Source organism: Malus domestica, chromosome 03, assembly GCF_042453785.1.
Source record: "Malus domestica chromosome 03, GDT2T_hap1".
NCBI lineage: Eukaryota > Viridiplantae > Streptophyta > Magnoliopsida > Rosales > Rosaceae > Malus > Malus domestica.
In genome coordinates, this window is record NC_091663.1 from 5,836,451 (window position 1) to 5,852,456 (window position 16,006).

The 16,006-nt window shown below is 35.0% G+C and overlaps 1 protein-coding gene and 1 long non-coding RNA gene across 9 annotated transcripts; both read left to right on the forward strand.

The window, feature by feature from the left end:
• The first annotated feature begins 9,677 nt into the window (after positions 1–9,677).
• LOC139194044 (uncharacterized) lies at positions 9,678–13,374 on the forward strand. 8 transcript variants are annotated; one of them, XR_011578730.1, is made up of 10 exons: positions 9,678–9,986; positions 10,120–10,322; positions 10,469–10,527; positions 10,775–11,089; positions 11,388–11,446; positions 11,578–11,662; positions 12,063–12,155; positions 12,237–12,330; positions 12,627–12,722; positions 13,119–13,374. It is a non-coding gene; the product is annotated as an uncharacterized lncRNA (long non-coding RNA). The 8 variants fall into 8 exon arrangements; XR_011578734.1 differs by having other exon boundaries at positions 10,984–11,095; positions 11,571–11,662; XR_011578733.1 differs by having other exon boundaries at positions 10,984–11,095.
• Positions 13,375–14,042: 668 nt separating this feature from the next.
• LOC139194045 (uncharacterized) lies at positions 14,043–15,919 on the forward strand. The gene is made up of 4 exons (XM_070818195.1): positions 14,043–14,223; positions 14,315–14,398; positions 14,639–14,797; positions 14,895–15,919. The coding sequence occupies exons 1-4, from the start codon at positions 14,049–14,051 to the stop codon at positions 15,845–15,847; spliced, it is 1,371 nt and encodes a 456-aa protein (XP_070674296.1). The 5' UTR covers positions 14,043–14,048; the 3' UTR covers positions 15,848–15,919.
• Positions 15,920–16,006: the final 87 nt, after the last annotated feature.

Genomic DNA, 16,006 nt, shown 5'->3' on the forward strand with positions numbered 1-16,006 from the left:
GGCAAGGACTTTGACTTCTGTTGACCATCGTCTAGAGAGTGTATGACTTATTCTTTTGGCGTATTTGCGTAGTACTCGATGGTATGAACGCATAGGCGAAGACCGTTTGCGAGTCCGGATTATAACGGTATAGTTACGGACGTTTGAAATTGATTACTTACATTTTAGATTATAAATTATTTGAACTCCCACCATGTGGGAATGGTAACCAATCATAAGTAAGGGAAGGAAATAAGGGACCACTAAGTTAAAAGAAAGAGATGATCAATCAGAAAATGAGAAGAAAGGGAATGAAGGTGGTACGGGGAAGGAAGTCCCCATTTGATGGGAGGCGGACAAACCAGAGAAGAAGGAGGTGAGTGGACCAATGGGAGGAAGAGAAGGGAAGAAAGGAGAGAGGAGTGAGAGGCACGGGATCATGAACCCTTCACTTTCAACCCGTGCACAACCGAGTTTCGACCCGGTTCCAAATTTGACAAATTTCTGCCATTTTTCTCGTTGATCACCACCATCCATCACCTGAAAATCACTCATGTGGCCTCCCATCCAACATTTCAGCCAAAAAACAGAGAGTTGTGGTTCCAATTTCGTGAAGGCCGGCGTATGACTTCGTGGGTACTAGGCGGCGATCCACCCGTTTCTGAAACACTTACCTTCAATCACCACCACAAAAACACTTCTCTGGAGGTCAGAAACAAAGCTCAAACAGTTTTAGGGGCCGTGGTGTTGCAGATTGATCGAATCAAAGGACACCCAAATTCTAGGGTTCAGGCAAGTTCATGGCGATTTGAAGCTCTTCCCGCCAAATTGAACTTAGCCGCAGGTATAAAACTTGCTCTACTCACTGGGATCTTCATTTCTGTGAAGTTTGAGAATTTTTAGAAATAGTTGATTTTTCCAGCGAGTCGGGGCGGTCGACCGCCGGATATGGAGGCGCGTGGGTCGAGGCATCCCTTGACCTTCCTCTGTTAAACTTGATACCCAATTCCATATTTGATGTTCGATTAACGAAATTCCATTGTTTTGGTACAATTTCGCTAAGGTCCGTTACTTATAAGAATCGATGATCCGACTGTTGGATTGTCACCAAACTTTAATAGCTTATTATTCGTAATATTTGAGGACCTTAGGAACTTACAGATTGGGAATCTGACATACGGATCTTCCCAAATTGGATTTGTAAGTTTGTAACATAAAATGTTGACCGCCACTTGAATTTGCAATTGGCGGAGATCCAACCGTTGGATCATAATGAAAATTTAGTATGATGTTGTAAAAGCATAATGTAGATCTTTGGAAGTTACGGATATAAACTCCGAGGTATGGATCTTCCAGATCGAGTTACTTAGGGTTACGGACCCTACCGTCGACCTTTAACCGACGGTTGACTTTTGGTCAATGGGTTTCGAATCATTTTAGAACTTCCTTGGGGATCTGTTTTATGTAAGTTACGTGTTCTATCGATAAAATTCTGAGACGTTATTTGATGAATTTTCTAGTCAACGATCGTTCGTGACACCTTGATATTTGTGCAAGGGAGTTGTAGCGCGGACTCCTGGTGAGTGGGCTTTTGGTTTTCTATATACGTATATATGCTCTACATTTTCCCATAAATTGTTTTAAATGGATTTACGATTTTAAATGCCATGTCAATTGTATTACATTTTAGAATATGCATTAGTATAGATATGCATGTTGTTGTTTGACGCTGCGGACGCTCAAGTAAGCTTCAAGTGATATATATTTATGATAGTGGAATGTATTGTTATGATTATACGTAGATGCATTTAGAGCTCATTATCCTGCACCCCGGGGTTAGTGCTCCCGCCCGTGGCCAAGGCACAGTCCTTCACGTGATGATCACCTCCCGCACCGCACGCTCACCTTGGATCCAAGTTTGGTGCACAGCTCTGTCGTACATACCACAATAGGTGGTTTCGACTCGTAGGTGACCCGCGATTATTCGCACAGCCTTCACGTAATCGTAGCACTTGAGCGTACTTATCTATACCCAGCATTATCGTACAGAGCACAATAGGTGGTTCCGACTCGTGTGCAGGTATACTTGACGAGCTTCAGATTCAGCCATACAGGTCACATTAGGTGATTTCGGCTGGCATACAATTTTACATTGATTCTTATCACCATGCTTACACATTTTATGGTTGAACATCTTGACCTGGCATACCTCTGTTTTCTCTGCTTCTAAGCATTATCCTTATGTACCTACGTGTTATTATTTTCTGGGAAATTATACGGGTTTTACAGTGAGGGGTTATTACTTTTAGAAAAGAGAATTGTGTTTTCTAAAGTTTTATTTTGCCCACTCACCCTTCTGTTTTTCTCCCCCCCCATGTTCTAGTAGCAAAGTTTCGTACCGACGAGGATTATTGGCAAATCTTGGTGTAGACGATTACCATCGATGGTATAATTCTCACCTTATTTTACTGTACTGTACTTATGCTCTGTCATCATGTGTGAATTGGGTTCATTCCTGCTCACAGCTTACTCTGTATTTAGGCACTTTTAGGTTTAAATTTTTTCATATCTTCCACATCACTACACTTAATGGCTTCGTCGCCTTCCAGGTGTCGGCCATCACAGCTCGATTCGGAATCCTTATGGACATTCCGGGTTGGGATGTGTCACATACTATTTCTGAAACTAAGCCATAATAGCCCACACTATTTGTGGAAGGGAACAAAATAAACACTATTTCTAAAACTAAAGCAAAATAACCAACACTATTTTTGGAATTATAGCAAAATTACACACTATTTCTGAAAACTGAACCAAAATAACCCACACTATTTCTTGAAGGGAACAAAGCACACTCTATTTTTATAACTACAACAATATAAGCCACACAATATTTTAAACTGAACAAAAATAATCCACGCTATTTCGGGAACTACAGAAAAATATCCCATGCTATTTCTGAAATTGAACCAAAATAACCTCGTACTATTTCAGAAATTAAACTAAAATAACTCACACTATTTTTTAAAATGAACAAAATAAAGACAAAGTTTTGACAAAATAACCCAATCTTGAATCTTGATTGATCGCACGTCTTTCTCCAAAAAATGGTAGTCATATATATTGCTATTTAATAGTAGAATCTATATATGGATTACTTTTGATTTGGCTATGTATAACAGCTTGAATTCAGCTTCATGAAATTTTCAGTCCCCTCTTCTCTATTCTCTCTCCTCTCTCTCATGTTAAATTATGGTGTTTTTTTTTTTGTGGGTTTCAAAAACATATAATATTTTGATAAATATGTTTTTCCTTTTTAGTATTCATGGCCCTTTTGGGATTCTTCTGTCAGGAGCAGTGTCTGGAAAAAAAAAAATTGAAATAAGGACCGTTGAGAAATGTATCAAAACTGTCTTGAGCAACAAAAACTAAATAAACAATTTGACAGAAATTAAATTATAGGACCATTAAATCTTTTTACATACAAAAATAGCAATATTCTATGAATTAGAAAAACATACATAAGTAGCTATATTTTATGAATTACAAAAAAATATCTTCTGAAGCTCACTTTAAAAATCAAGTTTTCTACATACCCATAGTGAAACAAAGGACAATTGATTTTATTTATTAGTTTGGCACGTGTGGTAGTTGGAATAATGAAAGTTGGATGGTGGACGGCAATGGAAAATGGAAGTGGGGATGGTGGACGCCATTTCATCACCTTCATATTTAATAAGGTAACAGGCTTTCCGTTAGGTGCAAGTTCTAAAAAAAAAAAAAATTATTGTGTTCAGCTTTAAGTTCGGTCGCCAACTTTTACGTTTGGAGGGCTGGTATATGAATAATTTGTCATTAAGATTAAATTTTAAGTTTTTTTTGGTTAAATAATAGTTTATGGTAGTATTTGGTTAAATTAAAGTTAGGTCCAAGTTCTTTTCATTAAAGCCTCTTTTTTTTTCCTTGTATTATGAGAGGTAAAGTTTATGTCCCTTTTAACTAGATGTAACGTTCTTTTGTTACCAATAAAATTCTCTTGTATCGCAGACGTTTCTTAAAAATAAAAAAAATAAAAAAAAAGTTTTATTCAAGATGGATGTGTGAATTCGTGTATATAAAACCTTTGCCCCAAGAAAGTATAGAACTAGAACTAAGACTTTACCCTTTACACTCTCATATTCTAATTACTCTCTTAGAAGTCTAGAACCAGAATTGTGGAACCTTTTTGTTCCCATTGCCTGCTATCATAACTACAATATAACTAATTTTTTTGACAATTTTGCTGTAGCGATGCTGTGACATCCCACATCGCCCAGGGGAGTGATCCTTAAATGTATATTCCCATCCCTACCTAGCGACGAGGCCTTTTGGGAGCTCACTGGATTCGAGTTCCATCGGAACTCCGAAGTTAAGCAAGAAGGAGGCCAGAGCACTCCCAGGATGGGTGACCCACTGGGAAGTTGTTCGTGAGTTCCCAAAAACAAAACTGTGAAGGCGTAGTCGGGGCCCAAAGCAGACAATATCGTGCTACGGTGGTAGAGTGGGCCCGGGATATGGTGGACCCGGGCTGGGATGTGACAAATTGGTATCAGAGCCTAACTCTGGCTGTGGTGTGCCGACGAGGACGTCGGGCCCCTAAGGGGGGTGGAGTGTGACATCCCACATCGCCCAGGGGAGTGATCCTTAAATGTATATTCTCATCCCTACCTTGCACTAGGCCTTTTAGAAGCTCACTGGCTTCGGGTTCCATAGGAACTCCGAAGTTAAGCGTGAAGGAGGCCATAGCACTCCCAGGATGGGTGACCTACTGGGAAGTTGCTTGTGAGTTCCAAAAAAAAAAAACCGTGAGGGAATGGTAAGCCCAAAGCGGATAATATCGTGCTACGGTGGTGGAGTGGGCCCGGGATGTGCCGGATAATATCGTGCTATGGTGGTGGAGTAGGCTCGGGATGTGGTTAACCCGGGCCGGAATGTGACAGATGCATTAGGCGCGAACCTTCCAAACTAGCATAGGGATGCATCTCTATTTCAATCCACTTTTTGACAGTTTCTACAATATAACTAATTTTTTTGACAATTTTGTTGTAGCGATGGATTAGGCGCGGACCCTCCAAACTAGCATAGGGATACATGTCTATTTCAATCCACTTTTTGACAGTTTTGGTGTAGTGGTCAGCCCTCTAGAACACTTTTGTAGTCTTTTATTATGTTATTGAGACCAGCTGAATTTCCTTAACAAATTGTCAAATTCCAAGCAGGAAGTAAACATATCTAACTCTAAAATAATTACAAAATATGGAACAACATTAATTTTAACAAACAAGTATATCTAGTTCCCACAAACAAGTACTTATTTCGTTTTTGTATGTACAGTACCTCTTAACTTGTTACACATTTCAATAGGTTTGGAGGAAAAACGTGAAGAAATAGACTTTCACCCCCTGCTTTTTTTATCCCATCCCTAATAAAATTTTCACCTCACCATAATCTGTTCATTGAAATCTCCAAGATATTAAGTTTCATGTACGCTATGTGCACGTTCCCAACTTAATGCAAGTCATGACCTTATCACGATTAAATTATATAGGGCAACTTAATGCAACTATGCAAGTCATGACCTTATCACGATTAGATTATATAGGGCTATATTCTCGTGATAGTCTAAATTATTTATAATGTTGCGAAGGTGTCTAGCCAATTGATATCGAAGACTTTTGGTACTTATTTACGATATATACTTTTACTAATTATTTATTATCTGTATTGATCCACATTCTTAATTAAATACTAGCCTCTCCGCATGCACATCACGGGCACTACGCGCCTTTAAAGGTGTATTGTGTTAATTTTTTTTGTCATTGTAATTGTCAAGATATATTTTAAATGTATTGTGCAAAGAGGAACTTTTTCCTTACCATGCACGTCTTAAAAAGTTGTCATGTTTTTCGTTTTCACTTTGCGTAAAGTAATGATTTAAATGCTATTCATGCAATTGTCAAACAACATGGGATTTTGGATGCAAGTTCCTACCTAAAGTCCATGAACAATAGTAAGTAGATGTAAATAAAAAAAAAAGTAGATGAAAACATTAAGTACTCGTAGCAAAATACAAAACAACTTAAATGTCAAAATATAAAACCTACGTCGCAATATGTACATTATTCACGATACCCATAAAGTCTATATGACACTGTTTCTTTTGAAAAGAAAGTTTACATATTGACATCAATGCTGCAATTTCTACCCATTTCTTCATGATTGATGCTTTAGATTTTCATTGCCAGTCTATATATGCTTCTGTGCATGCGAGAGGCATTTTTTTTTATCACTGGCCCTACGATCTTTTATGCATGTCAAAACCACATATGTCATGTAGTAGCCTTGTATTACACATTTCTAACGCATCCTTCATTTGGTATATGGAACCATACAAACATTATTACAATATATATATATATATATATATATACACACACACTTCACCAATTTTACATAAAATAAAACTCTGTAAAATTTTTTTTAACTTATTAAAAAACCTAAAAGCCAAAATTATTTTCAAGACCTAATATCAATCTGCAACAATTAATTGACTACTCTTTTTCAAGACATGCTTCAACTGGAACAAAGGTTCTAGGCAATTGCATCTTTTATCTGCATGCATATGTTTCTCCAAAGAAAAGTGTAGAAAAGCTTTGGTCATCATTGAATATCTGTAACTGTAACAGAAACAAAACAATCAGAAGCATGTCATTCAAATTCTCGATTGTTACTAAGATAATTAATGAGGATGGAATTAGAAGCATGTCATTGCATTTATAGACTGTCGTTCCAATGTGGATGTCAAGTAGACTCTATTAATATTGAACCTATCGGATGAGAAATTAAACAAAAGAAAAATCAAAGGTTTCTTAACAGAACATGCTTAAGGATGGGTAATAGGTTGCTAATACAAAAAAAAAAAAGACAAATTTTATCCACACATCACTATACTATAAAAGAAGAAAAGAAAATGATCACAAAGTACTTTTTTCTTGGCATTTTCGTGAACAGAAAGAAGCAGGATACATAAGGGCAAAACAATCTTCTTACTTCTACATAAAAGCAAAAGAACAACTATTATATTAGTATGGTCGGGGAACAAATCCAATTAGAAGTTTATACGTGACTAAAATTGTAAGCAAAGTTTGGAATTCACAAAAATTGCTGGGCAAATACTAAGACTTCCATTCCAAAAAGTTACGACAAATAACTTTGACAAATTAACTACAACTAAATTCAGATCACATTCAACATATGAAGGCATATGAAAAATCAAGAACTCCATCCTTTCTTATGTGCGATACCAAAAATTGGAAATAGTATGAGAACCTGCAATTGGTGTAATGAAGAATTCACACACCTTTTGAAGAAACGGGGGTGGAAGTTTACAACGTCATCTGACTTCATTTCTACTGCAGACTCGATTAAGCACAAACACAAAAATTCAAAAAAAAATTTGATTTGAAAAATAGATAACTTTGTACGGCACAACCCATAAGAAAATAGATATGAATTAAGAAATGGATTTGGAGGCTTTACTCGATGACCTAATTAAGAACTAAAAAGATATTGCAAGCTCTTCTTCCCGTCTCACGTAGCCTGCTGTGAAGTAGAGCTTTTAGCATGGGTGATGTGAACAAAGGAATCATGCACACTCCGAGTTGATATAAAATTCATTGAATATAACTAACTAATGTTGTCAATGTACCATACTAATTAGTAAGTCAATAAACTACCATTTGAGAATAAATGATTCAAATGTTGTCATCCAACATTCTAAAAACCTCTCAATGGAAGATAAATTTTCCAAAGCTTGAAGTGATTTTTCAAAGTCAGATCCTTCTTCGTAAATCTGCAAAGAAACAAAGAGAACGAAAAAAGTGCATCGGCACATTTCTACAAATTAAAGTCGATTGCAAGATTCTTGCAATCAGAAATTGAAATATCCAATAATATAAGAAAATAACAAAGGAGTTGTAACGCAATAATGGAGGTAACTAATATCCAGCCATTCTCAATCAATCAAGAACTAAACTAAACAACCCAAACAATGAAAGAATCAAATTGAAAAATATCTCATACATGAATAGGATGAAAGAGAGGTGTGAGGTTAAGAATGCTCTGAATTTTGTAGAAATACCTTTTTAGACTGTCGTTACAACTTCGTCTGCGTCGTGGTCGGGACTCAGCGGCTGCACCTCTGTAAAACTGAAATAAAAAAAATACAATAGATGTCAACGGCCATGCCATGTGCTATTAACATGTTATGCATATGAGAGATTCACATCAGAATTACCAGTGGAACAATTACCAAACGGCTGTGAACAATGAGCTTGTGTAAATACTCCTCTTATATAGGCTAAATGAATAATGAGATTGTTGTAAAACCCAAATAAAAGGAGTTTATAAAGGGACCAATTAGGACGATTTGGGAGAGAGGACTCGATTGTTGCCTGTGAATTGATATGATAAAAAAGACAGAGACAATAGAAACGAAAATACCACTCAAACACCCAATGGCATTGGGATATATCCTTTGTAAATGGGTTGAAAGCCTCATCACCTCTTTATGCTGCAATTCAAAAAAGCACGATCAAATCTCGGAATTGAGTAGCAATAGAAGAATCTAGGGGACTAAAAAAGTTCCCAAATAAATTAAAACTGCATAAACAAAAAAAAAACAAAAATAATATTTGAATACGTGAGATGATTGAAGAACTAATGGAGGAAGAAATTGAATGGAGTTTTACGCTAGCCAAAGGTTAAGAGGGAGGAGCAGAGGTTGATGCAAATTGGCACGGGCAGTTGTGAAACAGCGGGAACGTGTTGTAGCAGTTGTGAAAGAGTGAGAACTATTATCAAACTACCCTTTGGGATGATGAATTTGGTTTTTTTTACCAGTTTGTCCTTATTTTCTGATTTTTTTTGGGTTTGATTGTGAAGAAAATATAAGGATATTCTTGGTATTTTGGAATGTTTCACCAAACTGAGGCTCTCACTTTATATATATAGATATAGATTAACGGTTACATGTTTTCCTCATACATACTTTCTCTTTACTAGCCTCTTGCCACACGCATTCGCGTGTGGCAATTGACCTTTTTATATTAGATTATGTCTTTTAATTTTTTTTAAGTTAACTATTTTATATTTTTATTAAAAAATTATTCAGAAAAAAAAAAAACAAAACCATGAAACTACCCACTAACATGAGAGTTTTTTTTTTAATTAAAGTTTTAAATTTAAAATTCATTCAAAATTAAAATGTGGTGAATTACTTTAAATTCTTATGGTTCAATTGTAATTTTTAGAATTTTTGACAGACAATCTTTGGTATTTTGAATGTTTCACCTTTTTATCCTTCTCACTTTATGTCTATATATATAGATATATATATATATATATATAGATATATATATATATATAGATATATATATATATTATGTCTATATATATATATATATATATATATATATATATATATATATATAAAGTGAGAGCCCCAGTTTGGTGAAACATTCAATAAACCCAATATTGCCCTTTGCTTCCTTCACAATTAAAAACCACAAAAGTTTTGAAAATGAGGACAAATTCGTAAAAACACCATAATTGGGTAGAAAACAAAATCTAAAAAGTATTGGAAAAGAAAACAAAAAATTGAAAACAAGAAGAAAAACAAGCATGTAGTCTCGGAGCCTCTCAAACTGCTAAGTAGTAGTGGGCAGTTTTCTCCCCCAAAGATTTCCACGATCTGAGTTTGATGGGAAGGTTCAACACTAACTACCTGCATACCACCAGTATTTAGAGATGAGTAATCGGAAGGAGGCTAATTTTGGTTTTCAGGAGTTCGCTGTGTGGTTTCAGTTCATTCCAAACGAAAAAGGATCGACAAACTCAGTGAAAGAAATTAGTAAAAGATTTGAGCTTTCGGAACAATTTTTTCTCCAAAAATCGAAAACTTTCATCGGGTTAGTGATTCATCTTTTCAGTTTTCGTTCTCTTCAACTTTTGTAAATTCGATAAAAGTTATTTGTTCATCCAATTGGGTTTTGAGGAAATGTTCAATCTCTTTGTTTTTAAAGGATATGATTTCGGCTGCAGTTTAGGTTCTTGGATTGATTCCACATTTCAAATCCACTTCTGACCTACTAACCTTGATGGAGGGGAGGGGCAGAGAGCTTTGACTCCCTGATTCACTGCGGCAACAACATACCACCATCCTCCTTTCGTTCCCATGTCACCAGAAGCAACAAGAAGATATAAAACAAAATTGGTGTTTTGAAATTCTGATTAATTTTGCTCAAGTAATGAATAATTTTGATTACTGTTTTTAGTCATTCACATGTTCTTTTTTTTGTTGTCTTCCATTTTTCGTAAATCCGGTTACAGTTTTTAAAACATCAATTCATGTTACTAACAAAAAATTTCATGGCTTTCTATGGTTGTACAGATTGATTGGTTGCTGACCCGTTAAGGCACCTTAATAATTCGCCCCTGTTCTTTGAACAGGTTTGTTTGTCTTGATCTGACATTGAACATACTAATTATACATGCCATGCAATTTTAATTGATTGCAAGCAAGCTTATTTGCTTTCTCTGATGTACTTTAAATTTCTCTCTTGGCTTCGTTTGCAATCTTTTTTGGATTAATTCTTCATATTCTCCCAAGTTTGTATATGTTGGACAAAGAAATTGTTCTCTTATTTGTATCATATGTTTTAACTGTTATTATTTTAAAGTATGTCATTCCTGGCAGATTCTAACAGATGTTGCTATTCTCAAGCGTCAAAAGAAAGAAATTGAGGAGCTTTGAGCCAAATTGAGTTTAATTATAAATATAGATCGCCTACGTAAAATAAAGGAATTTAAATATTCTGCATGTTTTAGGAATCTCATTCAGAAAAGTTGGGCAGAGGACATCTTTATTGGTTTTTTATTTAATACGTTTTGAATCTTATCCTGCAGCCTGTCATTTTTCTTCATGGAGTTCTGGAGGAGTAACTTCACCAAGTTTTCAAAGTAATCAAAGATTCTTCAATCCCGAGTTGTACCGATCATTCTGTTTGATCAGGTTGCAGTATGTTCACCCTTTATGATAAGTTATTATATAAAGCTCAATTTGTTTATATGTTTTGGTAATTTTGTAGTAGAAATGCCAGAAATCGATAATGTACTTAGTTCTGTTTCCGGGAATTAGTTTCGATTGTTTGAATGTGTAAGTCGAGTGAATTAAGGTTGTTGTAATCTATTTGTGAGTTTAATCAGTAATCCAGTGAATTAAGGTTGGTGTAATATATGAAAAGAATCACCACGTTCAAAGAAGGATGTTGCTTTGATCAGTGATTCCCCTCATTTGGTTTTCATTTCAGTTCGGCTTTATAGTAAATGCAATTCCAGTTCCTAAAGCTCAAAGAGAAGGTCGACAAAGGTACGTTTACAGCTATATGTCGTGTTCCTTTTGAGTATGTGATTGGGCTTTTGTCTTTCTTCCATTTGAATCATCAGTTTTCCTTTCAATTTTCACGGAATTTTTTTTTGACATGTAATGGAAGTTTGTAGGGTTTATGCGATTTATAGTGATGTAAATAAAGTTGTTGCGAAGAAGACCTCCCTTACTCTCTGAAACCGTAAACGGAACTAAACGGTAATTCTCCGCCCCTTCTCCTTTTCCATTCAAGAGTTTCAAATTACTTTTCCTATTTTTTTTTCTCATTGAATTGTCTTTCAAGTGTAATTATTTAAATGGGATTGACACATTTACTGGAAATATGAAATTGGAAAATTTCAACAATGGGATTGTGTGGCACAATAGCCAGTAGACAAAAGGGAATAGATTGAATTAGTTGGACTCATTTTTTACTGCCTTATTGCAGAGATTATCACTTCCCTCCCCAACTTTTTACTGATCTATGTCCACTTCGTCCTACTTATTTAAATGCCTTAATCTCTTGAATGCTTCTTCTTTGTTTTTTTGTCCATTTTCAGTTTTTAAATTGTATTCTTTGTTCCTTATATATTGACATTTTGTATTTTGCTTGCTTAAGTCATTATGATTCTCATACGACTGAGATCATGAATATTATAGATGGACCCAATGGATCTTCCTTCAGCGATTAAAGAGGGGATTGGCGTATCAGGTATGCATAAGGTATTGGCGATGGTACTTTCTATCATTTCCGCCAGTGCACAGATCTGATACTCTACTTTGTTACATTCAGGCTTAAGTGCCAGTTAATTGGTGCCCGCTTTTGGTACTGCATTGGCAAATGAAGAAGTGATAAGATGATTTCAGTGACCGTGGGGATCAGAAAGGTATATATTGGTTTGGTGCATTTTCATTTTACCATCTAAGATTATAAAAATAAAAAAATAAAAACTTCTTGGCTTAATTCCAATTTTCTGATGGTTTTATAATTTTACTATGTCAATTTGTAGTGTCATTATTTATTACCAAGCAACCACTGTAGAGATTATAACTTCTCTCCCCAACTTTTTACTGATCTTTGTCCACTTCATCCAATTATTTAAATGCCTTAATCTCATCAATGCTTCTTCTTTGCTTTTTCGCCCATTTTCGGGTTTTAACACATTTTGTGATTGTGCAACAGGTATTGGATTGATTTTGGCAAGTGTAATTTTTTGTTAACATTGATTAGATTTGGACCTTTGTGTCAATTGAAGTCATTGCTGCTCGGTTAGCTGAGGTATGATTGCTAGCTTTTTCTCTTTAGTGCAATACAAAATGTTTTGAGTTGTTATATGGACTTAAGATTTAGTACGTACTTGCCGAAAGTCATGGGATTTTGAAATATCAATGTCTTGCTTGCTTATAAGCTTACAAATTTATTTTTAGCTTAAACATCTAAGAACCAAGGTAGTCATTTTTCACTGCCTCACTGCGTACAATGTGTTCATGATTTACACAATAGAATCCTCAACTCCATGATTACCTGTTTTCTTTCATATATGTTTTTCTTTTACTAATTTATGTTTTAACATTTTGTTCTCTTTCAAATTTCGTAAATCCGAGTTTTTTAAAACACATACAATTCATGTTACCAACAAAACCTTTGATGCTTTTACACACTCATTGGTTGCAGACCCATTTGTCGAGGCACGAACAAAAAGGAAGGGGGAAACTGTATTATTGCCATAGCTTTTATGTTGCCAGTGAGCCTTGAAGAAAAGGAAGGGTGATAACAGTGGAAGAGGTGGCTTTTTGCTTTTGGCCTTTTGTTTTCTTCATTTTGCTGAATGTTGAGACTTGAGAAAAGAACTTCTAATGTTGAACCCTAATTCAATGTGAAAACGTACCTAATCATGTTAGCATATAAATTTGATTGTTATTTTATTCAATTTACACCTTTATGTTTCTAAATGAATATAAATTTACATTTTGCCTTCGCAGTCGAAATCGATGGTCAAAAAGCTACCCATTATTGAACTCTATCCGATATTTCATCTATTCCCACTCCCTTATAATCCTAAAAAATATTAAATGAAATATGTTCCAACCAAATGCTTGACTTTTAAATACTTGACAATTATATCATGTCCATATATAAATTAGAGGCATTCACATTAAGCTAACTCGACAAGAAACATATCTCTGGTGCAATAGGGAATGTTGACATTAAACAATGATATGATAGGGTTTAGGGTTATTACAAAAAGTTTAAAATTCTACTCATCCAGTTGACATAAAAATTAAAACGATACAAACTACGCTAATTTATAATTTTTTTTAAAAAAAAAAAAAAACCCTTAAGGCTAAATTATATCCAAGGCCTAACACCAACCAGCAAGTGTATAAAGGCCCGTCATTTTCTTGCATTGATACTTATTACACTTCAAAAATATTTTGCGATTATTTTATTTTGTTCTTTTGTATTATAGTGTTGTGTACATAAAGCTTTTGTTTTCTTCAGTTCGTAGGCATCTGATACACCTTTTCGTATTTGTGGAATGTCACAAAATTTGTATTCTATTTAGGTTCATTATGTTTATTAATTTTTTAGATAAATTTTTCCATGGAGCGTGCTCAAAGTCGTACAAGACAATGGCGTCAATCATTGAGTCCTGAAGAACGTCAAAGATATCTAGCTCGACGACGTCTAATAGCACAAGAAAAAAGGCAACAAATTCCAACTCCAAGTGATGATCATACTATGACATCCCCCAGTAACATACAACAAGAAATTCCTGGTATTTATTTCATATTCTTTTTTCTTAAACTCATAATTAAAAAAATTAAAAACATCTAATTTCTATTTTTTTTTAACTATGCAACAAGTAGGTCCCAGTAATATACAAGAACGAGTTCATTTGGCTAACTATGATGTTAAGGTCAACCCCAGTAATATACAACAACAAATTCCAGGTATTTATTTAAATTTCTTTATTTGTATTTGTTTCACACTATAAAAATTAGACAATTTTTAGAACACTATTTTGTGCATTGAAATCTCATTTTATTCTTTTGTTCATACTCTCATATTGATCTCAATGTTGTAGTTATTTTTAGTGGTAGTCTTACAAAATATTAGACCACAACTAAATATATTAAATATTAAACATTAATTTTTTAACTAATCATATTGTAATGTGATGTATTTATTAGAACAAATTGAGCATGAAAGCGCGAGTTCAAGGGTTCTGTCAAATATCACAAATCGTGATGACCAAACTTCTTCTAGAATGCGTACTCATATAGGACAATTGACACATTCGAATAGGTCACAAATATATGATGGGATGCTCTCAACTGTTCCCCATAATGGTGAGCTTAGTATATAATTCTATCTATATATAGATATATTATTAGTTACAAAGGAAATTCTTATACTGAGTGTTGGATATTCATGTACAAATATCAGAAGAAGAACATGCAACTAGAACCAATCGTCATGTGCGACAAAGTAGAGGAAGAAGAAACCACAATTGTGCTAGAAATTATAATGAGAATCGGGGTATCCTAGGTTGCCGCTTACCTGCTCCAACCACATGTCCGTACTGCTACGCACGATTGTTTACTCGAGAAACTTTGAATATGTGTTGCTTGAAAGAAAAAGTTGCTTTACCCCCAATACAGTCTCCACCAGAAATGGTTGCTCTTTTCTCTGACCAAACAAATGAGGGTAGACACTTCAGGCAAAATATTCGAGCTTACAATCACGCATTTGCATTCACTTCAATGAGAGTACACGTGGATGAAAGAATAAATATTGGTGGCCGTGGGATTTACACATTTCGTGCTCAAGGTGCATTATATCATAAGATTGGTGGACTTTTACCACATGAAGGAAACAGACCGCGATTTTTACAAGCCTATATATATGACACTGAGCATGAAGTTGAAAACCGAATGTGTGAAAGTGAAGTTTTAGATAGATGTGTGGTTGAAAAGATACAACAGATGTTGAACAACCATAATCCTTTTGTTCATACATTGCGAAGCCTCGGACAATGCCAAGATTTGCCGAATTGCAAGTTGATCCTAAAAGAGCAACCAATAGATCGGCGTCAGTATAGTCTACCATCAGCATCACAAGTTGCAGCAATTATAATAGATGGAGATGATGCCACCATTGCAAATGGAAGGGATATCGTGGTCGAGACAATTAGTGGAAGACTTTCTCACGTCCGAGACTATGTCGGATTTTATGATCCGTTACAGTATCCACTATTGCTACCTTACGGTACATATGGTTGGGATGTTAATAGTCGTGATGATGGTGGAAGAGCAATAACATGTTGCGACTATTATGCTTATATGTTACAAGTTTGTACCGATAACATAATTTACTTCCCAATATATATAAATGAATGATGATTCCCATATTAAAAGCAATATATGAAATTTGCTTCTACAGATACGCCATAATGGATCATCACTTTTGCTTCGAGGTGGCAGTCTCTTGCAACAATATGCTGTAGATAACTACATTAAAATTGAATCACAAAAACTTCAATGGCTGCGTTCTAATCA

Bases quoted from the DNA above. Each gene is read 5' to 3' on its own strand.
- LOC139194045 (XM_070818195.1), top strand. From the start codon at position 14,049: ATGGAGCGTGCTCAAAGTCGTACAAGACAATGGCGTCAATCATTGAGT. The intron at 14,224-14,314 runs GTATTTATTTCA...TGCAACAAGTAG, and splicing joins CATACAACAAGAAATTCCTG to GTCCCAGTAATATACAAGAA. The intron at 14,399-14,638 runs GTATTTATTTAA...TGTATTTATTAG, and splicing joins TATACAACAACAAATTCCAG to AACAAATTGAGCATGAAAGC.